Genomic DNA, 15,648 nt, shown 5'->3' with positions numbered 1-15,648 from the left:
CTGAACGCTTATAAATACACATGGTCCCATTTCTCCTTCTCGTTTTTACAAACTGCTGCCCCTTGTCCAGCCTGACTCTGGCTCTATGAAAGAAAAATGTGTAAAGAGAAACCTGCCCCACCATCACTGGATGAAGAAGATTCATTGCTGAATAGGGGTATTTATTTCCTGATTTTTAAAAGCAAGCCTTGACAAAGGCAGGTGCTCCCCGGCTATTTCCTACAGGGGCTGAAAACTCCAGCTTGCCTGCAGGGCAATAGAAAGCACATTTTAAGGATGTTCAGCATGATACTCTGTGAGATTCTTTGTTCATATTCAGATCTTGTTGTCATTTTTTTTACGCCTTCCCAGATAGGGCTTGGTGCATTAACTTTCACAGATTAAGAACATTTCTTTAATGTTCTTAATTTCTACCTGCCCTAGCTGCACAGGCAGGACTAGCGGTCTTTTGGACCATGCATGGTAACAGCCACAGACATGACGGCGCTTCCTTAATTGTCCTATGGTTATCTTTGTGGAAATTTTTAGTTTGTCCAAATTAAAAGGCCTGCCAGATGTTCAAAATGTAATAAAATTCCTAACATCGCATCACTGATGGTTTCATTGCTGTGAAGATGAGTCCAAAGAGACAAGATGCCAAAAATGCTTTCTTGTCTCCACTTGACATTGAAAATGGATATGACAGATACCATCTATGGAGGCTCCTCTCAGCGCAGTGAAAGGCACAGATGTGAAGATGTAGAAATCTTGACACATTGTCTTCTGGTTGGTGAGGTGCTGCGGCGCATTTGGGCATTATTTAGAGCAGAAAATAGCACCAGTCCAGCAAGTCTTTGTGCTTGAAGAGTTGACAAGGATAACTACTGTTCAACACAAACCCAACTAAGCAGACATAATGCTTATTCTGGAAAGGATCTGTATCTATGGAGCTGACCTGGAGCTGAACACGATTTGCCCTTGACTATTCTTAGTGATGACTCATGGTTAGCATTGACTTGATTGAATCAGTTACTGCTACAGCTCTTTCCAAACATAGGTGAGCCATTGCAGCGCCTCCACTACATCTCTCCAGTCATCATTTCACAGGTTCTTTGAGGCACAGAGCCCCTGGCCATATATGGTCCCACTGGCCCACATTTCCAAAGGTGCTCCACATTGTGACTGGGGCCAAATCTTCTGAGGAGGTCGGCCTATTGTGCACTGAACTCTTGAAATTCTGCCCACCATTGTCACAGTGGGAACAGGCTTCAAGCAGTCTTGGAAATCTGGTCCTTATTTAGGAACCAAAAAGGGAACCAAGCTCACAAAAATATGTCAGTGTATCTGGTTACTGAGCAATTGAAAATTTGCCCTCATTGTGCTTCAGGATTAACTCAGGATTAATAGGCACATCACTACAACAGTAAATTGTGAGAAAGGTGAAGCAAGGATAATAATAATATAGCAGTATTTCATCAGCAGCTATTTGAACTGTAATCTCAAAAGACCTCAAAATCATCACATGAAAGGATCATCCAAACTACCTTGGAACTGCTGGAGTGAAGATATGTTACTGGATCTTTATCAAGGGAAGAGAGGCAAAATTAGTCAGTGTGCATGCAGCATAATGGATCTTAATCTTTACATCATGTATTTAATTTAATCCTTACTTTTATTTTTTTATTTCTCTGGTTGCTCTTTTTGCATCACTGTGTCTATGAGAATTAACCTAGCTTTTTTTCTAGACTAAGCACTGGTCTATATCGGTGAAGTATTTATTGCCTGCTTTTTATATTTATGCATTTATGCAATTATGCTATGTTTGCATTTTTATAGAAGCTTAAGAAAATAGCTATACTTTAAAATACACATCCAGTTTTAAAGGCGTAGCTACAACAGCACAGGTATTTAATGTTCTTGTTGGAGATTATGACATAATCTATATGTATCAATGCTTATAAATTCAAAGCAATTATTATGGAATGTGATGTTTTAAATTAAAAGGAAAAATGAATAGTTGACATTTGCTATTGAACTTTTAAATATGTGAACTAATGACAAAATAAAATTTAAAGTACATAATAAACTAGTAATGTAATATGGTAGTTACACTGTAATTAGCTATCCTAACTTTTTCAAAAAAAGGAAAAAGCATGTTCCAGATTGTTTCAGATTAATTTCTTCATGTTAGGAAAAAACTGCCTTTCTGCAAAAATTTGATGTCCAACTTTTTTGTAGAGTGATTTTTTAATATCTATAATATTCTTAAAATTATTATATTTTATATGAATTTTACTCTTTACTTTCTGATCATCTTTTTAATTATTTTATTTTCCCTTCTTTAGTCACTGAATGGTTTTGCGTTGGTGGTGAGTGCAGATGGAATGATATTTTATGCATCATCAACAATTGTGGACTATCTAGGGTTTCATCAGGTAAATATATTAACAAATATTTAGAATCCTTAGTCACTGTAATTGTAATGGCTTTCTTGTAGTCACTTTTGCTAACTGGCTTTCTAACATGCAGTAACGTACGTTGTTTTGCCTTATCCTTCTACTGCTGATTAGACATAGGCTATTACTGAATTAAATTATTTTGCTATGCCATTTCAGACTAATTTCTTTTTTTGTTTTTGTGATCTGACAGGTGAAGATGAATTCCTTGTAATATTGTTCCCTTTGTAAAGCTTTTGTTAACAGATACATGATCTATTACAAAAATAAGATTTAGCTAAAAGTTTCCCTTCAATTTCAGTATAAGATGTTGCTATTCTAGACCGGTTGTCTGTGAATAATAAATATAATGTACAGTCAGCAGGTTGATCTGGGAGTCATCTAGCCAAGGTTTGAGTTTCTATGACCCCTATGACCTGTTCCAGTGTTTAACCACCCTGACTATAAATTTTATTTTTGCTTATATCAAGTCCCTGTTTCCCATGTTGCAACTTGCGTTTGTTGCTTCTTGTCCTCCCACTTGGTTCTTCTCAGAAGAGTCGGGCTTTGTCTTCGCTACACCCACTCATTCGCTTGATGTAGACAGCGGTTAAGTTCTTCCTGAAGTTTTCCCTTACAGCTGAACAAACCCCGTTCTTTCCTCTCCAGATATGTCACATGCTCCAGCCCTCTTAAGTGTCTTGGTAGCACTCTCCTGGGCTCACTGGTATGCTAATACCTCTCTTTTCCTGGGGTACCCAAAATTAGAGAGAATTCTGCCTTTGCTGAACTTCCCGAGGTTCCTGTCAGTGCAATTTTTACAGCCCATCAAGGTCTGAGCAGCCACCCTCCTCTCCCCACTTGGTACCCTCTGCAAACCTGCTGAGAGTGCACTCTCTCCCATCATTCACTAATCAATAAATTAAACAGGGTTGGTCCCAGCATCAGTCCCTGGGGGACGCACTAGTCACTGACTGCCAGTTGGACTTTTTTATGACTCACATTTGCATATGCACAAAAGAGTTAAGAATAAAAACAATCATCTTAGGATATGAAGTCAGAAAACAGATGTTGAAAAACAGGGTCCTCTGAAATAACTTTCCTCAATCAGTCTTTGCTCTGAAGGTATCCTACACCAGCCATTATTTGAAGGAAAGTATCAACCTAAAGATAAGTGTCTGCCCTACTACTAATGCTCACAAATTAAGCGTTCCTTGTTGTAATTGTTTCAGACTGATGTAATGCACCAAAACATATATGATTACATTCACGTGGATGATCGCCAGGATTTCTGTAGACAACTGCACTGGGCCATGAATCCTCCCCAGATGTTGTCTGGACAGCAACTACAGACAGAAACAGGTGGGATCGTATATGTAGACTGGAAACATAGGCACCACTGTACAGAGGCAGAATTGCACTCCACCTACATCCTTGTCTGTTGCATATCAAGTCAGATTCTTCACTGGAAAGCTGCATAGTGGCTGTTCATAATGTTATTGTCCCATAGATGACGTTTCTTCCAGATCCTTGACATTCATAAGGTAGTGTGTGCCATTGAAGCTACAAAGGTGATGTTTCCTTTATTTTTCTCTGACTAATGTACCTTCAGATATTCTTATCCATGCAGGATGATCCGCATCAGTGTTCGTCCTACCAGACTTTTGTTCACACTGATCAGGACATCAGTATTCCTCTCACTAATGCAAAAACGCCCCATGCAGAACATTTCTGTACAGTACCACAGGGGCAACATCACTTTCTGCCATTTGTTTTCCCTTGCAAAATTAGGTAGACAGGAGTCTTCAGAAGAAGAAGTAGGCTTAGCAACGCACTTTTTTCTCTGAGGCTGTGTTTCCTGAGGATGGCAGGTGGATACATGTGCTTGAGGTTTCTCCTTCATGAGGCATTAAGCTGAAATCATGACTACAGCAAATACAATGGGGTTGAAAATGTTAACTTTATAAAGAATTACGGATCCCAGCAAGATGTATGCATTTAACCAGAAGGTGAGGAAGTAATTGAGGAAAGAAATTGAGGAAGCGCAGTCCCCAGATGGGTGGGGAGAAACTTGCAAGAAATCCTTCAGCAGCTTTTATGAAGTCCTCAGGAACACAGTCACAAAACTCTGGTAGAATTTCTAGCAGTTTCTATGTTTTTCAAGATCTTACAGATATCTGAGTAACTTAAGATTTTGTAGGAAGTATGCAGAAAACAAATTAAACAATGTGCATTAATATTTCAAACTATAAAAAGTTACAAATATTTGGAATTTTTGTCTTAATATATACAGTGGAGAATTTCAGTTCCTAAGTTCATACTTCTGTTCAAATACTTGTGTCTTTTGGGAAAGAAGTACTTCAAAAGCTACGCACTTGTAGTCCAAAGCTGTAAAACGCCTTATTAAAAATCAAGGAGGCAACAGATGAACATTAGCTAATCAGCCGCTGTTAATTTGTTTGTTTTCTTGCATTAGCATTTTTCCTTATTTTGTTTGTTTTTCTAATGTATTTTCTGTGATCACTGATCACAAAACCAGCAACATCTGCTACCCTGCTTTGCATCATTAAAAATCATAAAAACTCAGGAAATAAAAAAGTCAAAGTTTCTGAAGAAACTCACCTGAATCCCATTGTAGAGCTTTTGTTTTTTCTTTTGGTAGAGCATGTGCAGATGTATCTACACATGAGGCAATTTAATACTCACCCTTCCCTAAAGTAATTTTTAGCAATTTCCATAACAGCTTCTTCAATTGGCTACAGAACATTTTTGTTCTTTCTTAGTGTGATCTGATATATATTTCCTCCACTGTTGTTCCTAGGAGAAGAATATATTCTCAGTAAACTGTTTAAAGCACAAGAGAATGACAGCATGACAACAGATTATTCTTCCTTCTTAACTCGTTGTTTCATCTGTCGGGTTCGCTGCTTGTTGGACAGTACTTCTGGCTTCCTTGTAAGTATAATTTCACCTTAGAGAACTGTAGTCATGACATACTAGATTTTTTAATTACTTCATATGAAAACTATTTCAACATACATATTGAACATAAATATTGTGGAGAGCCTTGGACAGGATACACTTTTCATTTGCTTTGCACTAACAACAAACACCTAAATTAATTTATTAATATGTACGAAGAGTGATGGAAGGAGGTTGCTGTATTTGAAATGGAAAGAATCTATGAGCTTTTATATTTTAAGCTCTTTTGGACAATATCTGTCCTCAATTTGTAGTGGGCCTAGCACAAGAGTGGCAAGCCTGAGTTTCAGTGATTAACATTTAAGAACAAAGTATTTGCTTTAAGGAACAAAAATAACAATGATCCATTTCTCCCTTTTGTAAAGGGTCCTTAAACAATAAAATCCAGAATTAGAAAGTCTCCCACACACTCCTCAAATATCCTTACTAGGAATGGCTCATTTCTAGAAATCACTTTTCCATTTGCTTAGTAAAGACCAATCCTGTTTCTTCCCATGACAAAGTATGGCACATGCAAAGAAAATGAGAGGATCAGCACAAGACAAGGAAATGCAACTTCTGTCTCAGGTGCTCATTTGCTGGCAGACTATGGGTCTGAACAGCGGTACCAGTTAGTGATTTCTGCATCCCTGCTTTAATCTTGTAGCTCTGGAAAATGCCCAACTCAAATGGACTGATTTTTCTCTGGTCATTTTGTGGTAGGTAACTTTTATACTGACAGGCAGCAACTTGATCTCTGCCTTCTGTTTATATGGAGATTTGAGGCAGGGATGGATGGTTGCCTCCAAGCTATGTGCTTTGTATCTTGCTACCTTGGGCATATCTTTTCCCTTTGCATCTGCCTGCACAGCCCTTGGGTTGTGCCAGTCCATATACTTCCCAGAGAAAGAGCAGGGCAAGAGGAAAGAAACTCAGGAACCATCTCACTGGAGACAACAGAGCATGGAAAAATAACAGTTCCAGCTTCAGAGTGAGGCACAGAGGAAATACCTCTCTGCACCACCATATGCTGCCCATCTTGGCGAACAGAACACAATGCAGAACTCCTCCTTTAAGTATACAGGAGAGAAAAAACCAAAAGCCCAGCCTCAAATGTCTCATTTTACTGTTGATAGTACCCCCACTCTCCATGCCTCCAAAATGGCATGGTTTAAGATGTATGAAGATAATGAAATTCGTAGGTTTTCTCCCTGTTTCAAAACTGGTTTTGGTGTTAAAAAACACACTCCCTAGGCTGTATTAGCATTTTAAATGTTAATACAATAAATGCTTAAGATAATGTTGTTGGTGTTTATTTGTTTGTTTGTGGTGGGTTTTTTTTTGTTTTGTTTTGTTTTGTATAACAGACAATGCAGTTCCAAGGCAAACTGAAGTTTCTTTTCGGACAAAGGAAGAAGTCCTCATCAGGAACAGTATTGCCACCTCAGCTGTCCTTATTCTGCATAGTGGTACCACTTCTGCTCCCTTCTGTGACAGAGATGAAGATGAAAAACCTGCTTGTGAAAGCAAAACACAAACCTGATGAGGCAGCAGCAGTTAATACGAAGTATTTTCAAATTAATCTTTTAGCAGTTAGTAAAGTATACTATGGGCTTGATGTTTGTTAACCATGTAAAAAGCACAAATCAGGCTAAATAACTCTCCATTTTAAAACTTTTTCTTAGAAAAGTCAATAATTTATCTGGATTTAATGATACAATGCATAACTATACTATACTATACTATACTATAACATAATTTCTTTCTAATGCACATTAAATATTATATTACTATATATTTAATTTTATATAGAAATGGGAAAGTTAGGATATCTTCCTAACCTTCAGAAGCTACCAATGCAATAAGTCATTCTACCAGTTGTAAAACTGGAAAAGAAAAAGTATTTTTACTGAGAGTTTTCAAATTTCATTATCTTCTGGTAGCACAATTATTTGGACTTGAGCATTTTGTCAACAATCAAAGGAAAATCAAAACTTCAGAAAGCTGAATGTGTGTTTGTGGGAGTGTTCACATAGAGTCAAATGATATGTATTTGGTGTATGTATTTATCTTACAACAGAAGGCTTACAAACACATAAGTCTACAATTGCACTAAATGACCTGGGACTGATCACTCGGTAGCAATCACAGAAGATCAGGACAGATTGTGTCCAGACTCATTCCCTTCCTAATGCTTATTTTTGTTACCCTTCAGTGATTGAATTTTAGTTGGTGTTTGGGGCTAGGATTATGTTTTCCCTTATTTGGTTAAATATAACCTTACAGCAGCGAGGTCCATTGCTGTGAAGCAAAATGCTCATCAGCGTGACTGACAGTATCATAATTTGGCTTTTAATAAGGCTATACCTCTGTATGTGTGGATTTACTATCCAGACGTGTAATGTGGTTCTAGCACATACATCCTTTTGACAAGAATTAAATTACTGGAAGGCTGATATAACAGACTACGCACGTTTTTGGAACAGTTTTGGAAAGTCATTTCTACTTGTTAGTTTTTCAGTTGTCCAGGTGAAATTAATTGATTATCAGAACTTAGCTCCTAGAAGAGAGGTGCTTTACTTAAGATTTACTAACTGACCGGGCAGTGGCCAAGGATTTGACAAGAATGAAGTGGGTATTTAATTTCAGTGTTTCCTTTGGTTCAGGCCTGAAGCATGCTAGCCAGGAATGGTGGGCAAATTTAAATTGTCATTTTTTTTCTGATGGTCTTAATAAAGGGGAAAAATTTGTAAAGCAGTGTTACAGACTTTGCACCCTTTCCAAGCCCTAATATGCATTTTGAGCTAAAGATTGGAAGAAATCCACTCAAATCATATGATGATTATTGCAAACTGAAGTCATGTTAACTCTTAAGTGCATTGCTGGTCAGTGTGATGTACATACCTTGAATGTACCTTGAACAGGCAGAACAGAATATACACAGCATTTGTCTCAATTCAAGCTGAAATTTATTATTCCAGATCCAGTAAGTTGTCAGCAGAATATTCCTAAACATAACTATTCCTCATAACTGATTACAGAATTCCAATCACACACCAGTTTGGGCAACCAAATAATGCAGGAAACATAGATAATTATTTAGTGTTGGTTACTATATACTTAAAGCATAAGTCTTTGCTAATGGTCAACAGCTTGAAGATCACGTCTTTCACAGTCTGTGATTCTACTGTGTGGTCATTCACTGACAGGGAATTTTCTACATTTTCTGTCCTCTACAGCTCCAGTTCCAAAGGTAATTCAGGGCTGTGTGAAGCAGCAGAATTATATGGAAGAAACAGTCATCATGAAGGTGCTGCTTTCACTAATGTGTTACAGATTGCTGAAAACCAAATCAAAGGTGTGTCTGCTACATACTTCTGGATTATATACAGTTTCTGGAGAAAGAACCTTATCTTTTCTTTTCTCCTGTTAGGTTTTTCAGGTTTTGGTCCCTTTTTTCTTCTCTCTAAAACCCCATATTTAAAAAAAAATGCAAGAAGTATTGTCTGCTTTCAAAAGATAGTCTGCTGTTTCAGACTGGGCATAAGTACTCTGGTGCCAAGTTTACAGATATATAAACAATCAGAGTAAATAAGAATACTCAATGTATGCTTTCCTGAAAATGGCAGCACTGAATTTAATAAGAATATGTGAAAATCTTAATAATTAATGACAATATCCATCCCTCTTTGAGGAAAACTGGATGATATGTTACAAATGCTAGTTTACCCCAAAAATCAGAAAACAGAGGAAAATGGGAATGTATTGTCTTTAAAACTCATGATTTGCTTGCAGCTTTGACTCATGATTTTCCAGTGTTTGGCTGTGGCATTATTATGAGAATCTATGCCGTATTTCAGAATATACAATGGATAAAATTTTGATGGTGAGTCTACCTCAATGGGCAACTTCTTCTTGAGTAGAGATGTACTCAACCTTCTGTCATACCTGCTGGAAACCTTTAATTTCTGTAAAACCATTCCTTTGTCATAGCCCCATTTTTCATGAACATTTTCTTGTTGGAATAGTACTATTACTGAGAGGGAAAAATAATAATGAACTAATAATACTGAAAAATCATTGGTTAAAGTTGTAAGTGCCTCATTACGTTTTTAAAATTTTATTTTTCAAATGTAATTTTCCTAGTTTTGTGACATTTTTTAGCTTGTACTTTCCTATGCTGATGCTTCCAGGGCAGCAAACAAACCTGTGAACACTCACTCATAGTTTAGGTAAGAAAAAATACTAAATACTGCTTGTACTAAAATAGATTTTCTTTCAAATTGTATAGCAAAGAATAATGGAGAAAATGGGATTTCTCTAGTCAAAGTACAAACAAATGAAGATCACTGGGTCTGGGTTCAAGCTAATACTCAACTTCTGTATCGAAATGGTTGTTCAGAATATGTCCTTGCTCAACAGCAAATGTTAAAGTAAGTATATTTTCCAATATTAAAACATCTGTATTTCAGAAAAATGAATGTATTCTTTATGTATGAGATCCTTAAAAGGACTGTAGTGACCTAAGAGAAGAGCTGAATGAGAAGGATTTCTTTTACTTATGAAATGGAAATCCATTTGTGTCTTGGAACATACGAAATGGCTGTTATAATCCTAAACAATATTTATTAATTTTCTTCAGTTCTGTTTTCTTCTGAAGCTGAGTGTACATACCTACTAAATAGATACTTCAAAACCAAAATGCTTGATTATTAATATGTTTTGATTTTCCTGCACAAAAATGTATTTTGGGGTTTTGTTTTACTTTGCAGCTGAAACTCTTCGCTGATTCAGTGTCCTGGTTTTTCTACTTTTTAACATTTGATTATATTAAGCTTTTTTTTTCTTTATGGATGACAGTTTAGCTCATGTTTTTAGTTGTGGATGTTCAACATAATCTAAACAGGGATGCTCATATTCATTGTACGTTTGTAGACAGGTACGTCTAGCTGGCTGTAGGCCCTGCCTTAGAGTGGAAGCTAATCTCACAGATTTGCATTCAAAGAGGACCTCCCTGCTGGGTTTTGCCCTTTCCTCCCAAATAGGCTTTTCTTCCTTCCCCATGGGATTGTCAGTTCCAGCTCCCGTGGGCCTTGTTGAGGTACCTCTTCTAGCTGGTCTGAGGGAAGAGGTAAGAGGGTGGACTGAATGAGCAGGGGCCAGAAGGTGTACGCAGCCACCATCTGGCCCAGTGGAAAAAAATGTGGCTGTTACCACTGTTTTTTTTTTCTTTAGGATGCCTCGCAGGTGGAAGAAATAAATGAAAAAGTCTTTGAACTTCTAGAATAGATATCACTTGCAGGCAGTGTATTTCTCAGGATTCATGTGAATAGCAAAGGAACTCCTGCTTGAGGGTGGTGGAACCCTTTAACGTTACTTGCCGGGACAAACATCATCCTGCCGTGCTATTAAAAAACAGATTAAAAGGGGCTGTTTCTTGTATTCATGTCTCTACTTGCAAATTGTTTTCTGTCTAATTAAGCACACTTATTCATTCTTATTTAGTTATGTTTTTCCCCTCTGAGTGGTTAAAATCCTTCCTTTGTGCCTGATAGTTCCTGCAGACTGAAGTGTTAAAAGAGTTAGCCTTGGAGATTATGTTCAGTTCTGTCCTCCTGATAGTCTGCAATAGCTTTGATCCTTACTGCTACTCTTTTTGTTAAAATGTATGCTGTCTTCCTGGAAACGTACATTCTTTTGGAGAATTTTCACTAGATACTATTTCACTGTAAAACTTTTCATTTGGGGGTCTAAGCTTTTTTGACTATTACATTTTGTTAAGTCCATTGTTTCCCAATTAGACCATTTCCTGAGAAGCTAGTTCTGCAGCAAATTTCTATGATACCACTTGCATCTCAGAACTATCAATAATAACAATAACAATATTTAGCAGAGGACTGAAAATATTTAATATCTAATGGAAAAAAAATAAAGAGAGAAAATATTCTCCTTTATTGGTGTACATTTATTACAGTGGGAGATTCTCTCTTTGTAACTACATGGACTCCATCTACTGGAAAATCCTATACTTGCACATTAGGTCCATACCCAAGGAAAAAATTGCTAATAGTGAGCTAAGAAGAAAGCATTCTGAAACCCTTACTAGCTCCCCAGGTTTTCATGCTTGGTTTTTTATTGAGATGTCCACTTCTTGTTCAAAGAGGGAGGGGGCCAACTTGTAGCAATGATCCTGCCTGGTCGGGAATCAGCACGTTAGTGAATTCCAGACAAATCCTGTACTTGAAGATTTGGACCCCAAGTTCTGAAAACTTCTGCACTGGGCATGGAAATGGTCAGGCAAATTTCCCTGCCAGAGCTCTTCGCTAATGTTGAGTACTTCAGCTGGAGGGCATGGAAAATTAATTCAGTGGCCATCTTAGGAAGAGACAACATGAATTCAGTTAGACATGTAAAACAAACCTATGCCCAATATAAACATCTGTGACTATTTTGGACACTTAATTCAGCATTTTATTTCCTCTCAGCTAACTCTGCATTCTCAAAATATAAGACCCCCATGGTTCTCCCTCAAATCTTTTTGATCAGAACGTTCTTATGTGTCTGAATAATTCCTTGTTAACAAAATACATCTCATTTAAGATACTCTTAGCATTTTATACCTAGATTTTTCTGCACACAAATGTTATTTAGATATATTTTAAGAGAAGAACAAAAGTGTAGGGTAGTTATCATGCTGTACTACAATATTTAAGGTCTTTGTGAACTGTGTGCCTGAGATGGTAAATGTATGTCAGAATTTAAATGAAACAGTGCCACAGAAAGGTAGCTGTGCTTACACATTGACACCCAGATGCACGCACACTTTTTTTCTCTCGAACAAATGCAAGGTTATATGGACAAAGGTGTGAGAGTCACACATTAAGGACAAAGTATTGCTTGAAATGTATGTTGAGCCACTCCATTTGTATCTCAGAAAACATCCATTTAGAAACGCTCTGATTGACTGATTTTTTTCTACTGTTATTGAAAGGGAAGAAGATGAACAACTGAAGATGCCAAGCAGTTTTGCCAGTTTGAAAGGAAACCTGGAGGGACTTTCCTATAACAGTGCCATCGAAACTCTGGGCCAGTGGAAGCATCTTAACTGGACAGCAGTAAAAAATGAACAAGATAATGTAAAAGTGAAGTTTGAGCCTCATACAAATGGTGAGTGTTTTATGCAAGAGGAACCTCTCAGTTCTAGCACATCAGTTTTAGGTGTTCAAAACAACTGCACCACAAACAGTAGCTGGACTTTAAGAAACTCAAGCTCTTCTTCTATGACCCAGCGAATGAACACATGTTCAAACAGGAGAGCTGCATCATTCTACAACAGAGACCAAAGTTTCTTGAATTTAGCATCAACTTGCCCTTCCCACTGGGGGAGTGCAGAAAGCTGCCAGTCTTACTTGGGTGTACAACAGCGTTGTGCAGAGAACTATGTGCCGGACCATCTGAAACTGCAGAGATCATTAATATCCTCAGAGTCTCTTTATGACGCAGCCTTTCCCTTGGAGATGCCTATCAAAACGGAATATGATTCTGATTCTGAAAACATTGCCGATAACTACCTGATGTCACAAAACCGAGGCTGGATGGATGAGAATGGTTCAGTGAGAAAGCAGGTGTTTAGCTACCCCAGTAGAGTGCACCTCAAAACAGAACCAGACCTCTATGAGCCAGCCTCACCTTGTCAGAAGCCAAGGCACTGCCTTTACGCGCCTCATAATTGGCAATGCATAGTAGCAAATCATCCCAACAACCTAAACCTGAACAGACCTTGCAAGAGTTCACGTAGCAAGGAGGTGGCCCCATTTTGCCCTCAGAACTCCTCTGGGTGTTTGGAAAGCATGCCCGACCTGCCGCACACGGCATGCTACGGCCACTTCTACAGCCCCAGCTCAGGGGAGCAGAAAGAGCAGAATAACGAGGTGTTTAAAATGCCGTGCGAGTTTAAAAATGCCTGCTTGGTCCAAGCAATCAAGCGTGAGCCCCTGGATTCTCCACCGTTGTCCAACAGTGGACAGAACAGAGTACACATGAGCTTCCCTGAAAACACATTAGCAGGTCCTGTGCCTCATAAAACCACTGAATGTACATTTTTACAATAGATTTTATAACATTTGGAATATTTATAATGCTAAAAGCAAGAAGTTGTAGATTCTCTTCCAGCTGGGTTAAATGAGTTACTAAATTTAAAAGCCAGTGGAAAGATTTTGAGTGTGTGTGTGTGTGAGCGCGCATCTGTGTGTATGAAAAACCAGACACACACACACACACATACGCACACCCCATATACCCTCTAAGCCTCCTACCACCCTTCTCTTAGTGATCAAGAGAAAGAAAGAAAGAAAGAAAGAAAGAAAGAAAGAAAGAAAGAAAGAAAGAAAGAAAGAAAGAAAGAAAGAAAGAAAGAAAGAAAGGAAGAAAGAAAGAAAGAAAGAAAGGAAGGAAGGAAGAAAGAAAGAAAGAAAGGAAGAAAACCTCAGGCACAGAAAAATAATCAGTACTTACTGCACAGGTATACCTGCTAATTTGTCTTTATCATCTTTCCTCTCTTGCCTACAATTCATTGCCAAGGTCTATCTATTTCTGTTTCCCTGCCTTTGTTCTGTTTGTTTTTGTCAAGCTGATGTGATGCCTCTGTGCAAAGAGAAAATGTTTATGGTCTTCGGTGTGGCCAGTTTACCTTAGGAGTTTTTGCATTTTTTTTTTTTTTTGGTAACTCTAATAAGAAGCATCAGCTATTCCTTTATCTCAACATTAAATTGATGGCAACAGGCAAGGGCTTCCCAACACAACTTCTTAATTCAAAAGGGTAGCATTAATTAAAACAAATGACTTTCATAAAATGCATTAGAAATTATTTCACCTCAAACTGAAGTTCTTCCCAAGTTTCCTTTATAATACTAAGGTTTAGTACCCATATTTTTCCCTTTTAAAGCCATCAGCCTTTCATGTTGCTCTTTGAAAAACTGAACAACGGGAAGTTATCCACTTCTGTAGATGAGTTACAAAGTGCTGTTAAATGAACATGAGAAGAAAATATTTCTCCAATTATTTTTGTTGTTGTTACTTGTAATGTTAACAAAGGAAATGCACTTTTTTATTTGATAGTATCTCTTTGACTGATAGCAGCTTGTTAGACATCATCACCTGACATCAAAACCAAATCCCACACTAAGGTTAGATATGTTATTTTCAAAAGCATCCTAGTTTCATTCCCAAAAGAAAATCTTAATCTCACTGAGAGCTAACTGGAGGACATATACCTTCCAAAAGCACTTTGGTGCACTTTGGTGCTTTTGAAAACAGATCCATATGCTTTCCTTTGAACCCAGGCAGTAATGTATTTCCACAAAAAAAAAAAAAAATCTACAGCTTTTGTTTCTTGTTGTTGTAGTTTGACTCCTGCACTAACTTTTGTTTTAAAATTGCACTATTCCAACTTTACATCAACTTCACCTATATAAAAAACACACCATTTTAAAAAAAGCTTAGATGTATATGTGCTTTTTGAAAGAACCCCTATAATGAATGTTTTCTTTTTCAAAATGTTATAAATAATTATAATGTCTTCATTTCTAGATCTACCAGTCACTGAGGGCATGGCTTGTCATGCCAGAAGAGTTGCATAAACTTCTCCCAAATGCTATAAATACATGTCATAAATGTAGTTTTCAGGTAGGGGAATGGTTCTGCACCTGGGAGGTTGCTCTTCTCCGAGACTGTCTGCCTTCTCTTGTAGAAATTACTGCCTGTACGTTAGAGTTGGCCAATTGAAAGTTATACATTCTCTGCACATCACTTAAGTGCTTACGAACAATGGTTTGATCTGAAATGCTGCACTTTACACTGAAATGGTTGAGATAACCCATGTACCTTTTGACGTCTGTCCCGCAGAAGGCAGTATTCCCAGCAGAAAGGCAAGAGTGGACAGTAAAGAAGTGCAATAATGCCTTACTGTAGATCAAGTTAAACCTGCCATAGTCCAGCTGACCATACCCAAGCCATTACCTCTTTGTGTCTGAGGTAAATCAGGTCCCTGTTGGCTATGTGCTGCCTCTTATTTGAGACAGTCTTGATATCCTTGGAGTAATGCTCTTACCAATGGGTGCAATGCAACATCAGACCCCTTTCAGACATGAGAATGTGATGGTGGAATTTACACCCCTCTCTGGTACACCACTATTCATGCCACATAAATTTAATGCCAATCACAAAAACACTTCTGGGCAAGCAAACTGGTTACTCAGGTAGAGTGAGACTGTCA

At 37.8% G+C, this 15,648-nt stretch overlaps 1 protein-coding gene across 2 annotated transcripts in view; it reads left to right on the top strand.

Annotated features, from left to right (window-relative positions):
- Positions 1–14,782, top strand: part of AHRR (aryl hydrocarbon receptor repressor) — an 86,752-nt gene extending 71,970 nt beyond the window's left edge. For both annotated transcript variants that reach the window (XM_075084481.1, XM_075084480.1), the window contains exons 5-11: positions 2,325–2,414; positions 3,647–3,776; positions 5,236–5,369; positions 6,743–6,942; positions 8,615–8,733; positions 9,667–9,808; positions 12,367–14,782. In XM_075084481.1, coding sequence (XP_074940582.1) covers positions 2,325–2,414; positions 3,647–3,776; positions 5,236–5,369; positions 6,743–6,942; positions 8,615–8,733; positions 9,667–9,808; positions 12,367–13,486 — 1,935 coding nt within the window. In that variant the 3' untranslated portion in view covers positions 13,487–14,782. The remainder of the gene's footprint in view (positions 1–2,324; positions 2,415–3,646; positions 3,777–5,235; positions 5,370–6,742; positions 6,943–8,614; positions 8,734–9,666; positions 9,809–12,366) is intronic.
- Positions 14,783–15,648: the final 866 nt, after the last annotated feature.

This window comes from Phalacrocorax aristotelis, chromosome 2 (genome assembly GCF_949628215.1).
Source record: "Phalacrocorax aristotelis chromosome 2, bGulAri2.1, whole genome shotgun sequence".
In the NCBI taxonomy this organism is placed as follows: domain Eukaryota; kingdom Metazoa; phylum Chordata; class Aves; order Suliformes; family Phalacrocoracidae; genus Phalacrocorax; species Phalacrocorax aristotelis.
This window is presented reverse-complemented; position numbering and strand designations above follow the sequence as displayed.